Below are 22,380 nucleotides of genomic sequence, written 5' to 3' on the forward strand. Positions count from 1 at the left end.
TCGGCTGAGGAGAGCTGCTGAAAATTCAAGATCTCTTCCTTCCCGGGGGGCGGGGCCCCCCCCCGAAGCGACTGGGGTCAAATGGAGGTTAATGTAATATCTGATATTAGTCAACTAGACCAGCCTTCCCCAAGCTGGTGCCCTCTAGCTGTGCTGGACTACAACTCCCAGCATCCCCCAGCCAACCATGCTAGGAGTTGTGGTCCAGCACATCTGGAGAGCGCCAGTTTGGAGGAAGGCTGTACTGGACCTACATTTGCCGTTGCTCTTAGTATTTAGTTTAACCCCCCACACACACACAGCGGTTCCCATAGCGGTTATGGGACAAGCAGAAAGGAAGGCAAACACTCAATGCGTGGGTTGGTTCGTTGTTTGTTTCGCCAGCGCTGTAACTGCTCACCCAAGAAGCAGTAGGCAGGAACGTGCTGATCAACTGGCCCCCTCCAGCCTCCGCCCGTGTTTCGCCCATAACTTCAAAGGCCGTGGCTCCCCCCTTTCGGCGTTCAGGCAAAGCCATGGGGGTAAATGGAGGACGAGGTAATTGAGGTGGCTCGGCTTGGCGTGGCTTGGGCGGGGCGGGTGTTTTGTTTCCAAGCGCTGGGAGCGAAGCTGTGCTCGTGGCCCTTTAAGAGTCCAGAGAGCAGGGTTGGCTCTGAGCGCATAACCACAGCGGCCTGTGCCGGGGTGGGATAGGCTGCCTTGGCAGGGATGGACTGGGAGGAGTCATCCCGCATCTGTAAACTCTGGACAGGGAACGGTGGAAGGGGGTAGAACTGAGGGGAGGAGGAAGAGGAAGCAGAAGCAGACGCCGAGGGTGCTGTGTGGCTTAAGCTTGCATATCCTAGTCGCGCAGCCGCTGCCCGTCTTTGCAATCGCCGCTCTTAAAAGTTGCGTTTCGGGAGGAGGTTTGGCTGTACCGACCTCCTTCAGGAAGGGGGCTCTTTGGTCTCTTCCCACCCCCACCCCTTTCCAACGCAAGATTTGCACTATTTTTTATTTTTGTTTCTGGGGTTCGAGCTGCAGAGGGCCAAAGCTATGCCCCGGAAGAGTATCTTGGAGGTGAAGGTGCTGGACGTGCAGAAGAGGCGAATTCCCAACAAACACTATGTGAGTGGCGTGAATGAACTGCCCAACCGACCCACTGCAACCGAGTGGGTCGGTTGGGCAGAAGATCTTGGAGTGCTATGCCTGCTCTGAAAATCTCAATTCGTTCCTCTTCCTCAGATGCAAAGCAAACCCTTTGCCGTTGTTGGAGTTACTGTGCTAGGATCCTGCACAGACACCTTTCCCTGTGGAAAGAGGCGGCGTGGGGGAGCGAGTTGGCTAAGAGGCGAAGGGATCTCCTCCTTCACTTCACCTTAGCCACTTCTGTGTGGTCCTCTCCTTTCCCTGCTGAATCCAGAATGAGTGAATGTTGTAGTTAGAATATTGTGCCCATGTATATAGTGTAACTTCCTAGCAAGCCAGGCAGGAAGTTCTTACCGCCTGTTCTTTCTTTCTTTCTTTCTTTCTTTCCTTCCTTCCTTCCTTCCTTCCTTTCACCAGTGCGGACTTTACAAAGGCAGGACTGTGCATGTTGACCAGTTCATCAGCCAGTGCTCTGGATGGTCCCATTGTGGGATGGGGAGGGTTCCATCTCGCTTGGCGTTTGTCTTAAAAGTTTGCTTGAAACTGCTGGAGGGGATCTGGAGAGCAGCTGCTCTCCTGGCACAGAAACTGCTACATGGGTCTCTATTCTCTCAGAAAGTAGTGGCTTTTCTCCCAGATTCTTGTTCCCAGCTATGAAGTCAATGGTCTGGTTTCATAAGGCAGTATGCCTACTCCATTATATCTTTGATGGTGTGTGTGTTTGAGAGAGAGAGAGAGAAGTTTGCTCAGATGTGAGTATAGCCAAGGCAAGAAAACCTCTGGTTATTCTCTGCTTTTGTGCTCACTTTGCTCTGCAGGAATTGTAGGATGGTGGGAACCGAGCAGCAATGTGTCAAAACAGTGACAGATTCTATCTGGAGTGTGTATCCATTGGGGCTTGTGACTGGCAGACTGAATGCTGCAGCATGTCACTTCAGCTAAAGCAGGGTGTGTCTGCTGAATGACAAGCACCCCTTCTTGCAGGATCTGTTCTCCCACCTCTAGTATCCTGTCTATTCCATGATAAATCCTAGAGATACACTGTTTAGCACGGTAAACATACATTATGCAAGACAGAATACATGGGAATGTATTCCCTACCCCAAATAGTTGAGCAGGACAGTTCATTAAAGAATTAAAGGCATTGTTTAATTCATTCACAGCATGCACACACACACACACACACACACAGTTACGGGGTGAAACTGTGCAAATAGGAGACTTCAGAAACTGAAGATTGTGTTGACATATGGGAAGCTGGTTGTTTCGGAGAATAATGTAATAGCAAGTTGAGTAGGAGGTAGTTAGGATGCAGAGGAGAACAAGGAGTGAATGGTAGTATAGGATGAAACGGGAATAGGGAATACAGATCTCTTAACTCCTTATCCTCATATGCTGCAGTAGGTAATTACTGAGCACAAGAAACACAAATAGGTAAGGTGATATCTTTTACTGTACCCACTTCTAATGGTGTAAATACATTACACAGAACTCTTAGTGATCAGAAATCAGGTTTTTGTTTCCTTTTTGTGATAAACAGCTCTGTGAATCCAGGCACCTGTGATGGTTTTCTGATTATAATGTATTTATACAGTGCCATTAATGTATGCCGGGATGGGCAGATTTCAGGATTGATGGATATATATATATATATATTACTAGAACTTTGAGATCTACCAACAAGAGCAGTGGTAGCACAGTAGGTGCTACTGGTGGCACAGTAGGAGCTTCCGTACGCTTAGAATTAAGGAACAGAATACCACTGAGCATATGCTTAACCCAATAATTTGTTTTCATGACCAGAACTGCTATTCCAGTCCTTTCACATACAAATCCATTTCAGTTTTCCCCCTGATTCAGCAAACTTGTTGGGGTGGGGGAGGGGGGAGCCTTTTTGTTGCTGCTTTTGTTAAACTTTGGAAGTCAGAAATTTGTGGATCTACTGCAAATCACCCTGATGTCTACCAATAGATCCTCACAACAACCCTGTAAAGTAGGCTAGGCCAGCCTGAGAATGACTTACTCAGGGTCACCCCATGAGCTCAGGGATGGGTGGGGGTTTGAACATGGTCTCCTCACTCCTAGTCCAACACTAACCATTACATACCACGCTGGTTCTATACTACTAGTGGTATACCAAGTTTTGATATGAGGAAGACAACATGTAGCGGGGCGGGCAGGAGAAAGAGGCAAATAAAGGGTAGCAAGGGATGAATGTGATTAAGGGTGATTAACATCCTGTACATGTTTACTCACTTCTGAGTAAGTCCTACTGTGTTCAACAGAGCTTGTTCCCTAGTAAGTGTGTTTAGGATTGCAGCCTAAATGCAGTTATATGCACTTAAGCTTGACTAGAGTTGGGGATGAGTTCTGTATAGCGCAAAATGTGTCTTCTTGCTCCAACCAGGTTGCTGCTGCTTTTCATAATGCCTGCTTTGTTTAAAAAAAAAATGTTGCTCACAGCATGAGATTTCCTTATGTGTCTTATTAGACTGGGACAGAGTTAGGTCTTGCTCTTTGTTATATATAGTGCTGGACACATCCCTGTTTTAACATTTAGCTGCTTCTTAACTGGAATAGCATCACCTTCTTTGGAAGGATCCACCAATGACTATGAGTTCCACTTCTGTCTGAAACTGCATAGTATGCAGAAAATTATAGATACACAAGGGCAGAGGGAAGACTGTAGGCTACCCAGTGCTGCTGTTACACTGCAGATCACATACAGAGGGCCGTAACATATGGAGGAGAGCAAGTCATTTGGGAAAAGATAATCTTAGAAATGGTATCTTCTGCTGTACTGCAGTACAAGACTTAGTTTTCCTTAGGACAGGGTAAATGAATCAATATGGTAGTATAGCTAGCTCTTCAGTTCAGATACTCATAAGAATTTATTGGAAGAAAAAGAAATGCAAGAAAGCAAAGTGGCTGTCTGATGAGGCTTTACAAGTAGCTGAGGAAAGAAGGGAAGCGAAAAGCAAGGGAGAAAGGGGAAGATATACCCAACTGAATGCAGAGTTCCAGAGAATAGCAAGGAGAGACAAGAAGTCCTTCTTAAATGAACAATGCAAAGAAATCGAAGAAAACAACAGAATGGGAAAGACTAGAGATCTCTTCAAGAAAATTGGAGATCTCAAGGGAATGTTTTGTGCAAAGATGGGCATGATAAAGGACAAAGAAGGCAGGGACCTAACAGAAGCAGATGAGATTAAGAAGAGGTGGCAAGAATACACAGCAGAACTATACAGGAAAGATCTGAATGTCCCTGATAGCCATGATAGTGCGGTCACTGAACTTGAGCCGGACATCCTCGGGAGTAAAGTCAAGTGGGCCTTAGGAAGCATTAGTAACAACAAAGCCAGCAGAGATGACAGTATTCCAGCTGAGCTATTTAAAATCCTAAAAGATGATGCTGTTAAAGTGCTGCACTCAATATGCCAACAAATTTGGAACACTCAACAATGGCCACAAGACTGGAAATGGTCAGTTTACATTCCAATTCCAAAGAAGGGCAATGCCAAAGAGTGTTGGAACTACCGTACAATTGCGCTCATTTCACATGCCAGCAAGGTTATGCTCAAAATTCTACAAGCTAGGCTTCAGCAGCATGTGAACGGAGAACTACTGGAAGTACAAGCAGGGTTTTGAAGAGGCAGAGGAACTAGAGATCAAATTGCCACCATTCGCTGGATCATGGAGGAAGCAAGAGAATTCCAGAAAAACGTCTATTTCTGCTTCATTGACTACGCTAAAGCCGTTGATTGTGTGGATCACAACAAACTGTGGCAAATTCCTAAAGAGATGGGAGTACCAGACCACCTTACCTGTCTCCTGAGAAATTTGTACGAGGGTCAAGAAGCAACAGTAAGAACTGGACATGGAACAACCGATTGGTTCAAAATTGGGAAAGGAGTACGACAAGGCTGTATATTGTCGCCCTGCTTATTTAATTTATATGCAGAGTACATCATGAGAAACGCCGGGTTGGATGAATCACAGGTTGGAATTAAGATTGCCGGGAGAATTATCAACAACCTCAGATACACGGACGATACCACCCTAATGGCAGAAAGCGAAGAGGATCTAAAGAGCCTCTTGTTGAGGGTGAAAGAGGAGAGTGCAAAAGCTGGTTTGAAACTCAACATTAAAAAAACGAAGATCATGGCATCTGGCCCCATCACTTCCTGGCATATAGAAGGGGAAGAAATGGAAGCAGTGACAGATTTTATTTTCTTGGGCTCCAAGATCACCGCAGACGGTGACTGTAGCCATGAAATTAAAAGACGCTTGCTCCTTGGGAGGAAAGCTATGGCAAACCTAGACAGCATAGTAAGAAGCAGAGACATCACCTTGCCGACAAAGGTTCATATAACCAAAGCTATGGTTTTCCCAGTAGCAACTTATGGCTGTGAAAGCTGGACTATAAGGAAGGCTGAGCGCCAAAGAACTGATGCTTTCAAACTGTGGTGCTGGAGAAGACTCTTACGAGTCCCCTGGACTGCAAGGAGGTCAGATCAGTCAATCCTAAAGGAAATCAACCCTGAGTGCTCATTGGAAGGACAGATACTGGAGCTGAAGCTCAAATATTTTGGCCACCTAATGCGAAGAGAAAAGTCACTGGAAAAGACCCTGATGCTGGGAAAGATTGAAGGCAAAAGGAGAAGGGGATGGCAGAGGATGAGATGGCTAGATAGCATCACCGATGCAATGAATATGGACTTGAGCACACTCCGGGAGAGAGCGCAGGACAGGAAGGCCTGGCGTGCTATGGTCCATGGGGTCACGAAGAGTTGGACACAACTGAACGACTGAACAACAACCATGACCTGCTGTGGTTAAAATGAGGTAATCCTGTGTTCTAGCTAACTATAGGGTTGGGCAGTTGCTGTAGTATTCTATCTTGGGATCAGGTCATACTATATGTAATACCAAACCATGGTTTCACATTGCAGGAACAAGCCCTGTGGTTTTTCCCTCTCTCCTCCATTTCAGAGCCTTGTGGCAAACCATAGTATTCTGTTACATCCAAACTGGCAAACTATGATTTGCACATGCCCTACAAACATCCTGCAGGACATGCACAGACCATAGTTTGCTGGTTGGGATGTAACGGCATACTGTGGTTTGCCACAAAAGACAAACTAGTTGTGCACTTCGTTAAATCCTAGGGTTTGTCCTTGTAGCACCAAACCATGGTTCAGTGTTAAGACCTGAACTGACTCTTAGCTTTCCGCTCCTTCTATTTGTGATATCCATCTTGAGGCTGCCTTGTGCATGTCCTCAGTGTGTAGGCTGTTCATGTAATGGAGCATGGGAACAAACATTTGTGGTGGATATTTTCCATTGCTGGAACAGGAGGAAGACTGCAAGTTGCCAAGAGGGAAGACAACTTTCGATCCTTTACTTAGAGCAGTAATTCAGAACGGTGTTATGACATCACCAACCCATTTTCAGGCTACTCCAAGGGGGAGAAGTTAATATTGTTTCTATCATAAATAACTGAAGGAAGAGCAACACAGGAAAAAGTTCTCTGAACACAACAATGAGTCTGAGGTTTAATTCAAACAATGTATTTTTTTCTCAGTGGAAACAGTCCTAGGTATGCAATGAAATGGACAATCATATCTCAATCAGCTCATCAGGAGTACATGGCCAGCAGAAATTCTGCAGCCATTTGTTAGCTGCTGGAAAAGGTCCACTTAAACTATCTTGAGAAACTGCATCTGACTCCTTGTGTAGACAGTCTTGTTGCGCTAGACTTGCTCCACATGGCTGTGAACCATGACGTTCCCTGGATGATCTTGGACCAGTCACTGTCTCTGAGTCTAACCTATTTTACAAGGTTGTTGTGAAGATAAAAGGGTAAGAACTATGCATGTGGCCCTTAGGCTCCTTGGAGAAAAGGTAGGATATAAATGTATTTTTAAAAAATATATCCCTGCTTCTGAAATTCTGTGAATTAAATGAGTGTTGGCATGAATGAGAATACTGCATGTTTCCATCTGAATCAGTACATAAGAACAAGCAAGATGCCTGAAGACAGTTAATTATATACACTCCAAGCCTATTTTTACAGCAGTAAGTGGGGAGGATGAGTCATCTTGCCGTTTACTCCCTACAGCAGCCTTCCCCAACTGGGCGCCCTCCAGATATATTGGACTACAATTCCAAAGACAGTTAATTATATATATTCTCATCTGGAGGGCTCCAGGTTGGGTTAAGCTGACCTACGGGCATCCTGTGCGATATTACAGCCAACCACAAATATGTTTAAATCTTCTCTATTACTCGAGCATGAACCTGCTTTTCTGTTCCCTAAAGGCAGCTGCTCTAGTATCCACGAACTTGGAAAACCCCTACTCCCAGTGTGCCACAGTCTGATCTAGAAATGACCTTGAAATTGAGATCATTTTGTTTTCTGGATAGATCAGAACGTGTACTACACTCTTTTGGGGGCGGGGGAAGTATCTTTAAGCAGTGGGACAGTCATGGAGGGACTGGCTTTCAAGGAAAAGGTTGCTGAAGATCCAGCATTTAGTATAACAAGTGCTTGCTACTCACCTGCAGAGTTCTAGAAAGTTCTCTTGTGGTTCTGGTACTGTGCTCATTTATGTCAGTGGAGGCTCTAACAGAGAGTACAGAGTAATAAAGATAGATGTCTCCTATTTCTTGCTCCTTTCCCTGCCACTTTGGAGAAAACATGCATTGACTTATCCTGTGCCATCTAGTTCAGGGGTAGGCAGCCTGGTGCTGCCCAGGTGGTTTGGGCTACAACTCCCATAAACCCTTACCATTGGCTATGCTGGATGGGGCTGATGGGAGTTGTAGTCCAAAACATCTGGAGGGTACCAGATTCCCAACCCTAGTTTAATGGGAATTAATGGCACATATAGCTCGTGGAATTTGAATATGCATTGACCTTCTGTCAGCATATCGGTAATTTACATAGGAATTGTCTTTTCTGCTGGGTTAGATTCTCATATTAAACTTTCAAAAGAGTAAGCTTTTGTATGCATTTTGGAACCTTTTTTTTTTTTTTTTTTTTAACCGTTCTTGATCTTTCTGCATCTTGGAAACTGTGCTGTTTGAGGCTTGAGTATCTGTCCCATGAAAACAGAGGCCCTCATATGTTGTCCCAGTAAGTGTCTCTCAGTCAACAAAAGTTCCTTCATGTTTCCCCAGCATTAACAGAATAAGAAACAAAGGTCTTGTAGCACCTTAAAAACCAACAAATATATTATGGCACAAGCTTTCGTGGACTATAGTCCACTTTATCAGATGATCTGATCAATTGGACTGCAACAGACTAATATGGTTGCTCTCCAAAAATATTAACAGAATGAACCCAATAGAATGGTGCTTGGATATAGCTTGTCTTAAGATGCCACAATGGCTAGAAACCCTGTAGGGCATATGTGTTCACTATTTTAGTGGGAAGAACAGTATCTTTAACTTCTCCCCAAGGGGCAGTATTTGCTACCTGAACAAATGCAATGGCGGTAATCTTATGTCCTTCCACTCCCATTCTGGTCCTGTGTGCTTCTGTCACGTTCTGTGTAATTTGGAAAAGAACATTGTTTGCATGGTCAGTTTCTGCAGGCGGTGCTGGGGCAAACCATTTGAACTGTGGGCATCAGAGTTTAGATGCCTTTTATTTGTGTGTATTGTGCAAGTGACTTTTACTTCTGAATATGCACACATAGGATTGTGCTGAAAGCCCTATTAAATTTAGTAGGACTCTCTTCTAGGTAAGCGTGTATAAGACTGCAGCCTAAATCCCCCATCACACAGCCAACTAAAAAAGGTTCTTTTGTTTGCTGTGTTTGCTTCATTTGCTCTTTGTTTGCTCTGTTGTGTCCTCTGATTCGGACCAAGTGGTAGTTGATCTTCACTTCATTTCTTTGTTTATGACCTGTTTGAGTTCCAGTACATTTTTCTTTTGCTGCTGAATTCTGAGCTAGTTTCATTTTGTAGTGTAATATCTGTGCCCCATTTCTTGTATTGTATCAGGATTTCTGGACAACTGGAATAGAGAGACAGACATGCTGGAAACTGGCCTCTTTTTATCACGTGATTCAACCCCCCAATTGCTTTGCTAACTGTCAGGGACCATTATGAGCACAATGACTCAAGCTTTCGTGTAACTTCCCACTAGGCAAATACCCTCTTATATATGGTAATGGAAGGGGCAAATTATAAATTGAAATAAAAATACGTCTTTGAAGTTTCCTTTCAGTAAACAGTGATTGCAGGATGTTCTTGTCAAGAAAGCAGTAACTGGGGTTTTTAACTTCATAAGTTTGTCATTTTCAAGCTGTTAGTATCCTCTTATTCATGTAGCACAGTGGCAACCCTGTAGTGAGACTTTCGTTTTAATAGCTTTTCACTAGACTCGAGTATAGTTCCATTATCCTGTTTCATCATTTATTGTGAGATAGAAACAGAGTCCTATAGCTATGCTCTTAAAAGGTAAAGCCAATAGAGTTTTAAGAGAAGTGGCACAAGAATGTGCCTCAACATTTGCAGCCACCAACTTTTATTTATTTTTTGCTGGCTATTGGTTGGCATGAGGTTGGCTTGCTGAGCAGGGGCAAACCTGTGCATGCATTCATCAGAAAGCATGTCCATATCTCAGTACTCATGGAAAGCCAAAATCCAGTTTGCAACATGGTAGAAGTGCTTCTGCCTACATGGCTCTAAGTTCCAAATGCAATTGGCTATGGGTGTAAATGTGAGTTCAAACATTCTGATCAGAAGATGCTTTTAGCAGCAGCACCTACACGGCGCAATTTAAAAGCTGTATATCCATCTACTAAAAGACATTGGGCTCTGTTTCTGGGACACTGGCAAGGTGTGTTTGTTTTCTGCATTGTAGTCATTGTCTGCCAGATTTTAAGCTTTCATGGACAATATTGGCTGCTCATCTTTAAAAGGGCATTGGATCTCTTGGAAACCTTCCAGAAAATAGCAGTATGTACTTGCTGTATGATTGGAATGTCTGGAGAAAAAGCTTAAAGAACTGTCTGTTTAGTCTGAAGAAACAAGTGCTTGAGCAGTGACTTCATGAAATCCATTTGGAATGGTCATATGGTGAACTAGAAGTACATTTATTGACTACGTCATATAGCAAAACGTAGTGGTGTTGTGAAATGGAATTGAGAAAGTGGCTTTTCATGGTTTGCTTCCTCCTCTTTGTAGAAGCAAGTTAGGATGGAGTTATGATATCATTTTATTATGAACTGCATTTTGTTATGAACTGAAATGTTTTCAGTCACCTCACGGCTGACACTAATATGTATCCTGATCTAATGAAAGGTTCAACACATGTTCAGTGATAAAGACGTCTGATCATCAGAAGATAAGTGGGACCATACATAAGTCTAGATGTGCTTGTTGAAGAATTAAATTTCCAAAGGTATGATCTGTCCATCCTGTCCATTACTTCTCTGACTTACAGAATGAATGGCCATTTGCAGGCTTCTCCCAAACTAAAGCATGAAATAAATTGTCCCACTGTCCGCCTTGTCGATAAAGCAGCATGCTCATCTGGTAGTCACCAGAAGGTATGCTGGAAGCCTGGGGGAGTAAACCTGTTGCCTCCTTTTGAATGAGCTTCTTCTTTAATTTGGATTCCTCTTGTAGGGTTAGATTCATATTGCCTGAGTCTGTTGCTCCTCCTGAGTCTCTAGGCATGGGTCAACAGTGAGTGCTACCAATTTTGTTCCAGCTTTTCCTCACTCCTTGTTAGTTACTACTTCTGAGAACTTTGGAATGGTATTAGACTCGACTCCTGAATGTTTTCATAGGCCCAGCTCCAAGTGTCCCCACCAAATTAAGTGAGGTGGGTAATCACTAGGGAGAAGGCCTTTTCTTGGTGGCACCCCACTTATGGAACAGCCTTCCCAGAGCGGCTTATCTGGCACCATCTTTATGGTCTTTTCAGAACCAGAGGAAGATCTTTTTATTTGCCTGGTCCTTTAAAGTAAATTATGTTTTATAGACTGGGTCTCTCTACTTAAAGTCCATGTTTTAATTGTGTGTTAGGTTTAATAGGTTTCTGTTTGTTTTGTGAGCCACCCAGAAAACTTGTGCTATGGGTTGCCTATTATAAATATAGTAAATAAAATGAATGCTATCTGATCTGATGAAGACAATATTGTCAACTGGATGTGTGGTGTGGTAGAAGTTAACTTACTATGGCTTTCACCTGATTAATTATATCTTAGTTGATTAATTGTGTGCATTTAACTGCCTGAATCTACATACATTTGCCCATATGTAAAACAATAGCTCTGAAGAAAAGAGCATCCTTGTCATAGCAGCACCATCTTCAAAGAAGTATTTCCTTTTGAATGAGGCAGAAGAGGCCATGTTTCCCAAGATGTTACCCACTGCATGTGATTCGTGTAAATTAGGGGTGAACAACCTCTGGGCTGCATTCTGCCTGTGGGCTGCATGTGGCCCTTGGCCACTCCCATTATGGGCCACAAACCTGGCAAGATCCCTTCCTCTTTCCTGCAGCTCAGCTGATCAACTGGATGGCGGGAGGGAAAAACACTGTTGCAGCGCTGCTATTAATGCTCTGATTAAGCTGAGCATCATCTTACTCAAACTGATTAAAGCTCTAATATAAACTTTATCCTACTAAATACACAGAAATGTGAGTGCTGACTTTGGGGTTTTAGTGGTACTTGACAAACATGCTCTCCCTTTCAAAATTGGTTCTTATGTGTTTGTGCTGATGATTTTTCACATTAGCTACTGTGGGTGTTGTGGATGCGAGATGGAAAGATGGGTTATAAATATTTCATATAATAGTTCTGAAACCTCAGTCTTGAGGTGCTTCAGCTCCTAGTACTTCCAAACAAATGGCATTGTGTAGCTGTTCCATCTTTCCCTCTTTAACTGTTCTTTGTAGAAAGAAAAAAAGACCATGGAAAAACACAAGGTGTGTGAGTGTGGTATGAATGAAAGGCAACCATTTCTGGACTCCCCTTAAAATTCAGTGTTTGCACAGTAAAAGCCTTGATTGGAAGCACCTTTGGATTAATTTGGTGGTGGTGTGTGTGTAGGAGAAGGGCAAAAATAATCATTAGTGCCATGGTTCCACCAGACCTAGATTGGTGTCTGAATTTCTCAGTGGCAGCAGGAAAATGAGGATGGTCTTGCACTTGTTTGCAGTGTGCGCACAGCTGCTGATACATAAAGAGAAAGGATCTCTGTTAGGCGTACAAGGTCTACTGTCCCATTTCCGTCTCTGATACCCTCCAACAGAGTACCATGATACAATTAAAATATAGCCATTTACTTCTTCATAGAAATATGAGTAAGCTGGTTTCCTTGATACAGCAGCCATTTCATGGGGGTGGTAATATGATTAAAAGAGACAGAGGTGACAAAACATATTGCTCCAGAACTTCTTAAAAAAGGGGAAGCTAATAGTTGAGTATTCAGAGCTGAGTCAGGAGCTTGTGTGAAGGCAGGAAACAAAGTGATTTGGTGGTTTAGATGGACTTGAAGATTAGCAGTGTTGGATTTCTAGGGGTATTGGGACCCCCCCCCCCGTTGCAGCTGATGAAGGGTGCCTTTTTTGGTAGCTGTGATAGGTTTTACTCTCGTACTGCTAGTAAGTAGGTATGTGCATAAAGAATGGGCTCTTGATGGATGTCTTAATAATGGAATTGGCTAGTGATGCTACGCTAGTAATGAATGATGGATGAGGAAAGTAGGTAATTGAAATATTGGTTTGGGTATATGGGGAGAAAGGAACTGATATCTCTTTATAAGGTTTTGGATACGCTATTCTGAGCTTCGGTAAACAGTGTTAGCCCATGTCCTGCTCTGAAGTGAGGAGCAGCCAGTGACTGCAGTAGAGCGCTGCAGGTTCTACTATATTGATGATGTATCTCAATTGTGCATTACTTTAGTAATGTACAACTGAGCCACAATACAGATCACAAGGTGTGATGTTGGTATGCCTCTGAAGGAAGTTGGGCTTCTGAATTGATGCTTGTGCAGAAATTGCTGCTGTTCTGTTTTGTTTTGATAAAAGATTCGAAGATGAGCTGAAGGCTCCAAAGTCTGGCTACATTGTTACATAGGTGCTCTCTAATATGAACCTTGTGTGAATTAGGCAGCAAGCATCAGATTCTTATTTGGCAGTAAAGGTGTGAGACAACATATGTGGCCCAGTGCCTCTTCTAACAGTACAGGTACTGTGTACGCTCTCATCTAGTCCTGAGATTGGACGACAGCTATGCACTACACAGCTGCTACCATGAAAATTCAGAAATGGTAGCACAGCTGTGGCATTATTCTTCTGGCTTTCCAGCCTCTAGGCAGAAAATGGAGAGCAAACCAAATTGGAAAAAAAACAGCAGCAAATTAAATGAAGGGATTTTAAGAAGAAATCTCGATTGTATCCTAGAATTTAACTCCTTGGTTTCACACTCTGTGCGTTGTGTTTTCGTCTTATGCTCTGTCTTAGGCCATCTGCGCTGCTCTTGTTAACAGATTTAGACAACTGATTCCCCTGCTGATAACATTGGGTGCTATGTGATGCTACATCTGATGAACTCTATTCCCTTAAGCAAGATTTTCCCTGCTCTGGTGTAAGTTGCTATTGGAAGTATCCTGTGGCTTCAAGAGTTGAGAAAAGGGGTTGTGACTAGCCAGTTTTTCCTCCTCTCCCCATTGAATTGCTTGAGTGGCATATTTTTTTGACAGTTCCGTTATGGTTGGACAAATACCATTTGCATTTCTCTAGAAGCTTGTCACTTCTGGCAGTTTTCCTTTTGGCTATTTTTTCCCAGTCTTGTTTCTCTCAATATGTGCTCATTACATTTTTTGAAGGGATATGGAAGATTGGGAGGGAATTGTATTATATGGATGAGATCATACAAGAAGGTCTCTGTGAGGAACAATCTTCCAGCTAGGACTTACAGCCCCAAAGAATATTTTCCTCCTCCATATGCAGTGAGGTTTTAATTAGTCGAGGCTAAGCTTGACATAACAAAGACCACCTTAAAAATATGGTTGTTTAAATATCCATGCTGCTTCTAATTTTATATTTTGCAACTGAATGTACAAAGATATTTTATATGTAATCACTAATTAAACAAATTATTAGTGGGAGATAACATCTGCTGTCTGCAAAGGAGCATCCTAACATGTTATGTTACAAGAGAATTGTTTGCCTTGGTGTATAGTTATTACATGGAGAGTTTGCGAAGTTTAATGTTCATATTCTTGTATCCTCATGAGATGTTAATATGACAGTAGGGCCTCCAACACTGATCTTAAAGGCCAAGCAGGTTCATATGGGAGCAGTTTCTGAGGTAACCTGGTCCTAAGCTGTTTAAAGGTTTATTACTATATGGAGGGTGAGAAAGGGAAAAGGGGTCCTTTGTATTTTCTTACCTCCCTGTATAGTGCAGAGAAGGGAGGTTTTTAAAAACCTCATGGTGTGTATTCCACCTCCAACTATAATGCCTACCTCCAGGTTGCTATAAGTTCTTAGGTACTCATGCAGGCAAATAGCCCCTCCCCCAATTTTTTCTTAGGATTTCCACAACTGACTTGCATCAGAGAGATCACCCTGTGCTGGAGTTGACCAAGGAAAATGATGCTGGATGAAGCTATTTAAAAAACAAACAAAACCCACCTATTTTCAGAGAGCAATTTTTTGTCTTGGCAGTCTTATCATATCCTTATCTACATTATATATCTCCCACAATGGTTTCCTTCCAGGATTAAAATCTGGACCAGATGTTACTAAAGCAATAGGTGAATTGTCAGGACACAACCTATTTCTGTCTGCCTTGGTCTCTTAGTAAATAAGGGATGATATAGCGTTCATCACTCTTTTTTGGTCTGTCTAATTGCTTTAGCAGTTAAAATTTAACTCATTGCCATAGTAAAATGTGGAAGGGGAATTGGGATAAAAGCTTGCTCTGTTTCCTGAAATAATTTATGAAATGAATTATTATTATACTAGCCAGAAATCTAGTTAAAACAATTTGTATAAGAATTCATCGTGGCTGAGATCCAAAAAACCACTTTAGGTATGACCAAAAGGGCTAAGATGTGCCCAGTGAGTTTTTAGAATTTATACCATATTGCAAACTGCTTTTAGGGCTCTCCCTCCATTAAAAAAAAAGTTACTTGCCATGCAGCATGGTGTGCAGAGGAGGCTGTTCTTAAACAAATGCAAGCCCAAATGTCCATTACGTATGCAGAACTAGTTGCACAGTTCTTTAGATCATATCCAATATCTCCTAAACTCAAGCTTAAGTCTATCTTGTTCATTTGGAGAAGCTTATATGAGGTGGCTTCATGGTACTTTGTACTTTTCCTGAAAACAGTTTTCTACTTCTTTTCATCTATATAAATTGCTGCAGGTTGGAAAACAACATGTACTGAGAATATTCATATCATAGAATCATAGAATAGTAGGGTTGGAAGGGGCCTACAAGGCCATCGAGTCCAACCCCCTGCTCAATGCAGGAATCCAAGTCAGAGCATCCCTGACAGATGGCTGTCCAGCCCCGTCCCGAATGCCTCCAGTTGGGAGAGCCCACCACCTCCCTAGGTAATTGGTTCCATTGTCGTATTGCTCTAACAGTCAGGCGGTTTTTCCTGATGTTCAGCCGGAATCTGGCTTCCTGTAACTTGAGCCCATGATTCCATGTCCTGCACTCTGGGATGATCAAGAAGAGATCCTGGCCTTCCTCTCTGTGACAACCTTTCAAGTACTTGAAGAGCGCTATTATATCTCCCCTCAGTCTTCTCTTCTCAAAGCTAAACATGCCCAATTCTTTCAGTCTCTCTTCATAGGGCTTTGTTTCCAGTCCCCTAATCATCTTTGTTGCCCTCCTCTGAACCCTGTCCACTTTGTCTGCATCCTTCTTAAAATGTGGTGCCCAGAACTGGACACAGTACTCCAGATGAAGCCTAACCAGTGCTGAGCAGAGGGGAACTAGAACTTCCCGGGATTTGGAAGCTATGCTTCTATTAATGCGGCCCAAAATAGCATTTGCCTTTTTTGCAGCCACATCCCATTGTTGGCTCATATTCAGTTTGTGATGGACAACAATTCCAAGATCCTTCTCGCTTGTAGTGTTGTTGAGCCACATATTCCCCATCTTGTAACTGTGCATTTGGTTTCTTTTCCCTAGGTGCAGAAGCTGGCATTTATCCCTATTAAATGTCACTCTGTTTTCTGCCCAGCGCTCCAGTCTATCCAGATAGACAAAACTTTGAATTTTGTTTCTGTCTTCCAAAGTATTCGCTATCCCGCCCAATTTTGTGTCATCTGCAAATTTGATCAGCATTCCCTGCACTTCCTCCTCCAAGTCTTTAATAAAAATGTTGAAGAGCACTGGGCCCAGGACTGAGCCCTGTGGTACCCCACTTGTTACCTCTCCCCAGTTTGAGAAGGTCCCATTGATAAGCACTCTTTGAGTCCGATTCTGTAGCCAACTGTGGATCCACCGGATCGTTGTTTCATCTAGCCCACTTTGAGCTAGTTTGCTCATCAGGATACCATGGGGCACTTTGTCGAAAGCTTTGCTGAAGTCGAGGTATATGATGTCTACAGCATTCCCACAGTCTACAAGGGAGGTTACTTGATCAAAAAATGAGATCAGATTCGTCTGGCAGGGCTTGTTTTTGACAAATCCATGTTGGCTTCAAGTAATCACTACATTGTTTTCAAGGTGCTTCCAGATAGATTGCTTTATCATCTGGTCCAGAATTTTCCCAGGGATTGATGTCAGACTGACTGGTCTGTAGTTCCCAGGTTCCTCCTTTTTACCCTTTTTGAAGATAGGGACAACATTAGCCCTCCTCCAGTCATCTGGCCCTAGATATATCCATATCTAACAGTTGACCTGAAAAAGAAAATTTTAGTTTTTACCATATTTCTAATATAGATCCTCATTTCTGTCTATTAGCATGATTACAAATTAGCAAACTGATTTTTTCCCTTCTAGTTAGGAGTCATAGGGCTGGTTCACACAGTCTCTGGTGATCTGAATGTGTGTTAGGGTATTGTGTTCTGCACAGGGGAGTCAAAGCTTAAAAAGAAAGTACCTCAAGTTATTTTTTGTCCCAATACATCACAAGTATTTGACCTGAAATATTTGAGAGGGGAAATTAAGGCACATTTAATGTGATCTAAGAAAACACACACAAAGCTACTGAAAACTGCTGACACACTAAGGGTGCAATCCTATGCATGTTTAGACAGGAACAAGTCCTACAGCTCCCATATTGGCTGGGGGATGCTGAGAACTGTAGGATTTTTCTGTTTAAATATGCATAGGAGTGTGCCCTAATAAATGTTAGCAAACGAAAGAACTGTGCATGATACGTTGATAACCTCTCATCTACAGCCTGAAACTGCAAGGTGCCTAATATTATATTTGCGATGGGCATCCATTCATTGCTACTAAGGAACTCATATGAAATGGAAAAAAGTCCACAGAAAAACAGAGGGCCAGTACATTTTCTGCCCCACATCAGTGGTCCTGCATTGTCTCTTACTTTGAACAGGTGTCTCATTTGGTTCTGATGCCACACTGTACATATGGAATTATCAAAATGGTGAGTGTGTGAATCGTCCTACAGTTTCAACATGCAGAAGTTGTACTGATCACTGAATCAGTAGCGAGAAGCTTGTCGGAAAAGGTTCCCCCTGCCCTTTCTTCTTCCTAGGATGTGAAAATTAGACTCAATCTTATTCTGCAGCGTGATCAAGAATTCAGAGGCTATATCTCTGGCTAATAAAGTGTTCCATTTCCTCTAGTGGACTCCCAAGGTGCAATTGGTTCACCAAAAGGGCTTGCAGCAAAGCAGCCAGCATGACATCATTTAGGTCTCTGGCCTCTAGAAGTTCTGGCTCGCTAAGCATTCTATAGCGTTTCCGTAATGGATCACTTCTGGCAGCCTGCCATGCGGGAGGGAGAGGCTTCCATTGGTGCTAGAAAAGCCTATATCTTTGTTGTTGCATTCCCTTTTTTATGCTGCCTCTGTTTTGAGCATATTCTCATGAGACTTTAATCAGATTTGTGGAAACTACTTACAGAGGACTGATTTTATTTAAAGCTCAGAGTTGTAAAACAAAACCTGTGGAAATAAGGGCCAGCAATACACTTTAATACATAGAAAAAACAGGGGACAGAGAAATAAAAATCTTTCTTGCAAAAGTGATAATTATAGCTCCCTATTTTGGGTTTCCTAAATGGTATCCTTGCTAGGGTTGTAATTGTCCAGGAGCAAAGCTGTACTAGTTGTCCTGGGGGGCTCTTTCCTTCAAATGGGAATAATGCATTCTCTCTCTCTCTCTCTCTCTCTGTATGTATTATGTATACATGCTCTGGCAAGTTTCAGTTTAGCATGGAACCACTGATACCTGTCACTGAGTGACACTTTGTCTTCATGTATGCAGTGTGTAAAGAGAATCATAGAATCATAGGGTTGGAAGGGGCCTACAAGACCATCAAGTCCTTGTGCCATTGCATAGAAAGACTGGCGAGCAGGAGAAGAAAAAGTTATAGGACTTAATTACAACAGGATTGATGTGAAATTTGTAGGTGCAACAGCAGAAAGGAGTGGAGAAATGTGGGGTTTTGGCTGAGAGGAAGAATGACTGCTGCCAAGAAGCAGAAAGGGTGTGTGCATAGGTCAGGAAAAATGTAAGTACTCATAAAGGAGGTAGCAAAGGGCTGGCCAAATAAAAGGGCTTGGGTCATTCTGCAGTGTAGCTGGGATACCCAAGAGGGAAACTCTCTCATTCTCCAGCTGTAAAGAAGTATGAAGCCAACTGATGTTTATTTGTCCAGCATCTAAACAGATGGTGGTCTGTATGTAAGTGAAAACACTCTAGAGTTGTTCCTCCATCTCCAGGGAGAGTGAAAGAAAGAATGAAATAGAGCCTTCATTGGGAGTTTCCTGTCTATTTTGTCACCCTGCTTGGGGTGGAAGTGGGATGTGAAGGTGAGCTCACCCAGTGCTGGACTTGGCAAAGACCCTGTGAAAGATTGAGGTTGGATGAAATTAACTTTGCCAACAAGGAGGCCAGATATGCCAACAACTATCGCAGATACCCTTGGAAGATTCCCCTGGATTCTGAGAAGTACTCCTGCTGTCAATGATCAGAGGCTGCTATTAGCAGAAGACAACTGGCCTTGCCCCACTAGCCATACTTGAGGCCTGCACTGCTCTCTCCAGGCCTGCACTGCTCTCTATCTTTGGACACTCATTGTCCTGACATGGATCCCTAGAACTGTCATTCCACCACCCCAGAAAGGACTTGCATGCTTTATTACAGGGGTGGGCAGAAGGTAGATCTCCAGATGTTTTGGACTTCAGCTCCCAGAAGCCCCTGCCTGCATGGCCAATGGTCAGGAATGCTGGGAGTGAAGGTCCAAAACATCTGGAGATCTACTTCCTACCCACTTCTGCTTTACTATGTGCAAGTTGTTACTGCTTCTCACCAAATGCTCTTATGCATGCGCCCATGTTCCATGTTTTACTGCCTGCACCCTGACTTGTGATATCGAGCATACTCTAATAAAAAGATTATTCTATTTAGAGTGTATGCAGAGAAGCTTTGTGAGGGGGAAATATATTGGTACATGCTTTTGTGAATCAGATTAATAGTCCAGGATAACTAGTTAATGATTCATCAGTGCCATGGAGACTGATTAGGAGATGGTTCCCAATCATCAGGAAGCTCCTCCATGTGTTTGAATTAAAATAACCATCAGGACTTGGAGGTAGTGCAGCCCTTTTGAATTGAGGGAACAGGTATTTGGAGAGAGAAACTGCAGTTTGTAGTGTTGAAGAGTTGGAGAAGAAAGCAGAAAGTGTTGAGCAGGAATTAGCTAGAAAAGGGGGTATAGCCTTGAGGGTGGGTTGCCCAAGTTGCTCTTTGGGGACTTGCCTTGCAGGAATTTCTGTTTTACCTGCTTCTATATTTGAAATAAAGCAAAATGATAAACACACGTCAGGTCCCTGGCACTCTCCCTCAGAGGAAGCTAAGCCTGGTAGTACTGGCACTTTTCATCACTCAGGGAAGTGAATTCATGGTACTATGGGAATAAGGTTCTTTGCCACAAATATAGTTAGCAAGGCTGGGAAAAAGTGCTTGATACCACAGATCTTGGATGCAAAATTCTCATTTCCCCAAAGGTGGGCAAACAGCAGGGAAACAAAGACAGCAGAACTCCAGAAAGAGATATGGCCATTATAGGGCATGGCTAACTGCTAAAACTAACAGCTTATGATCTCTAAATATTTACCCGTTTTCCCAGGCTAGCAGATTCTACAAGTGGGTGAGAACTAGCTAACTCTGAAGAACTTTCCCGAAGGAGCAGATTGCTGATGCTGCTTCTAACCCATTCTCAGTGTTGGATAGAGAATCTGCTCAGTGTCACTGTTGCACCCAGACACTTGGGATTGTAGTGTAGTAATAAACTTATGCCTAGCAAGTGGAAGCCAAATTGAGATGTTGTTTAAGTGGAGTATGCTCTGTCTCTTCCCACAGTGAGGATCTGAGACTAGAATATAAATAGTATAATACTATAAAGGCACAATCCTATGCACGTTTAGACAGAAAAAAGTCCTACAACTCCCAGCATTCCCCAGGCCTGCCATGGTGTTGTAGGACTTTTTTCTGTCTAAGCATGCATAGGATTGCGTCCTAAGAATTCTTAAGTGCTAGTCATAGGTAATTGATTGTGTATGAAAGCAACAGTTTAACAATATTTTAAGGTGCCGTGTTTTTCAAAGTGAAGGTTCTTAGTTGTTGTTGTTGTTGTTCAGTCGTTTAGTCATGTCCGACTCTTCGTGACCCCATGGACCATAGCACGCCAGGCCTTCCTGTCCTGCGCTCTCTCCCGGAGTGTGCTCAAGTTCATATTCATTGCATCGGTGATGCTATCTAGCCATCTCATCCTCTGCCATCCCCTTCTCTTTTTGCCTTCAGTCTTTCCCAGCATCAGGGTCTTTTCCAGAGAGTTTTCTCTTTGCATTAGGTGGCCAAAATAGTTGAGCTTCAGCTTCAGGATCTGTCCTTCCAATGAGCAATCGGGGTTGATTTCCTTTAGGATTGATTGATTTGACCTCCTTGCAGTCCAGGGGATTCGTAAGAGTCTTCTCCAGCACCACAGTTCGAAAGCATCAGTTCTTCAGCGCTCAGCCTTCCTTATAGTCCAGCTCTCACAGCCATACGTTGCTACTGGGAAAACCATAGCTTTGATTAGACGGACCTTTGTTGGCAAGGTGATGTCTCTGCTTCTTACTACACTGTCTAGGTTTGCCATAGCTTTCCACCCAAGGAGCAAGCGTCTTTTAATTTCATGGCTACAGTCACCGTCTGCGGTGATCTTGGAGCCCAAGAAAATAAAACCTGTCACTGCTTCCATTTCTTCCCCTTCTATATGCCAGGAAGTGATAGGGCCAGATGCCATGATCTTCGTTTTTTCAATGTTGAGTTTCAAACCAGCTTTTGCACTCTCCTCTTTCACCCTCAACAAGAGGCTCTTTAGATCCTCTTCGCTTTCTGCCATTAGGGTGGTATCGTCTGCATATCGGAGGTTGTTGATAATTCTCCCAGCAATCTTAATTCCGACCTGTGATTCATCCAACCCGGCATTTCTCATGATGTACTCTGCATATAAGTTAAATAAGCAGGGTGACAATATGCAGCCTTGTCGTACTCCTTTCCCAATTTTGAACCACTTGGTTGTTCCATGTCCGGTTCTTACTGTTGCTTCTTGACCCTCGTACAGGTTTCTCAGGAGACGGGTAAGGTGGTCTGGTACTCCCATCACTTTAAGAATTTGCCACAGTTTGTTGTGATCCACACAATCAAAGGCTTTAGCGTAGTCAATGAAGCAGAAATAGACGTTTTTCTGGAATTCTCTTGCTTTCTCCATGATGCAGCGAATGTTGGCGATTTGATCTCTAGTTCTTCTGCCTCTTCGAAACCCAGCTTGTACTTCCGGTAGTTCTCGGTTCGCATACTGCTGAAGCCTAGCTTGTAGGATTTTGAGCATCACCTTGCTGGCATGTGAAATGAGCGCAATTATGCGGTAGTTTGAACACTCTTTGGCATTGCCCTTCTTTGGAATTGGAATGTAAACTGATCTTTTCCAGTCTTGCGGCCATTGTTGAGTGTTCCAAATTCGTTGGCATATTGAATGCAGCACTTTAACACATCATCTTTTAGGATTTTAAATAGCTCAG

The 22,380-nt window shown here is 43.1% G+C and overlaps 1 protein-coding gene across 3 annotated transcripts in view; it reads left to right on the forward strand.

Annotated features, from left to right (window-relative positions):
- Positions 1–766: 766 nt before the first annotated feature.
- The window catches only part of SH3PXD2B (SH3 and PX domains 2B), a 163,686-nt gene continuing 142,072 nt past the window's right edge, over positions 767–22,380 (forward strand). For all 3 annotated transcript variants that reach the window (XM_084838682.1, XM_084838686.1, XM_084838681.1), the window contains exon 1: positions 767–1,107. In XM_084838682.1, coding sequence (XP_084694808.1) covers positions 1,036–1,107 — 72 coding nt within the window. In that variant the 5' untranslated portion in view covers positions 767–1,035. The remainder of the gene's footprint in view (positions 1,108–22,380) is intronic.

This window comes from Heloderma suspectum, chromosome 2 (genome assembly GCF_057233095.1).
Source record: "Heloderma suspectum isolate Gila_16-S chromosome 2, 16-S_ref, whole genome shotgun sequence".
NCBI lineage: Eukaryota > Metazoa > Chordata > Lepidosauria > Squamata > Helodermatidae > Heloderma > Heloderma suspectum.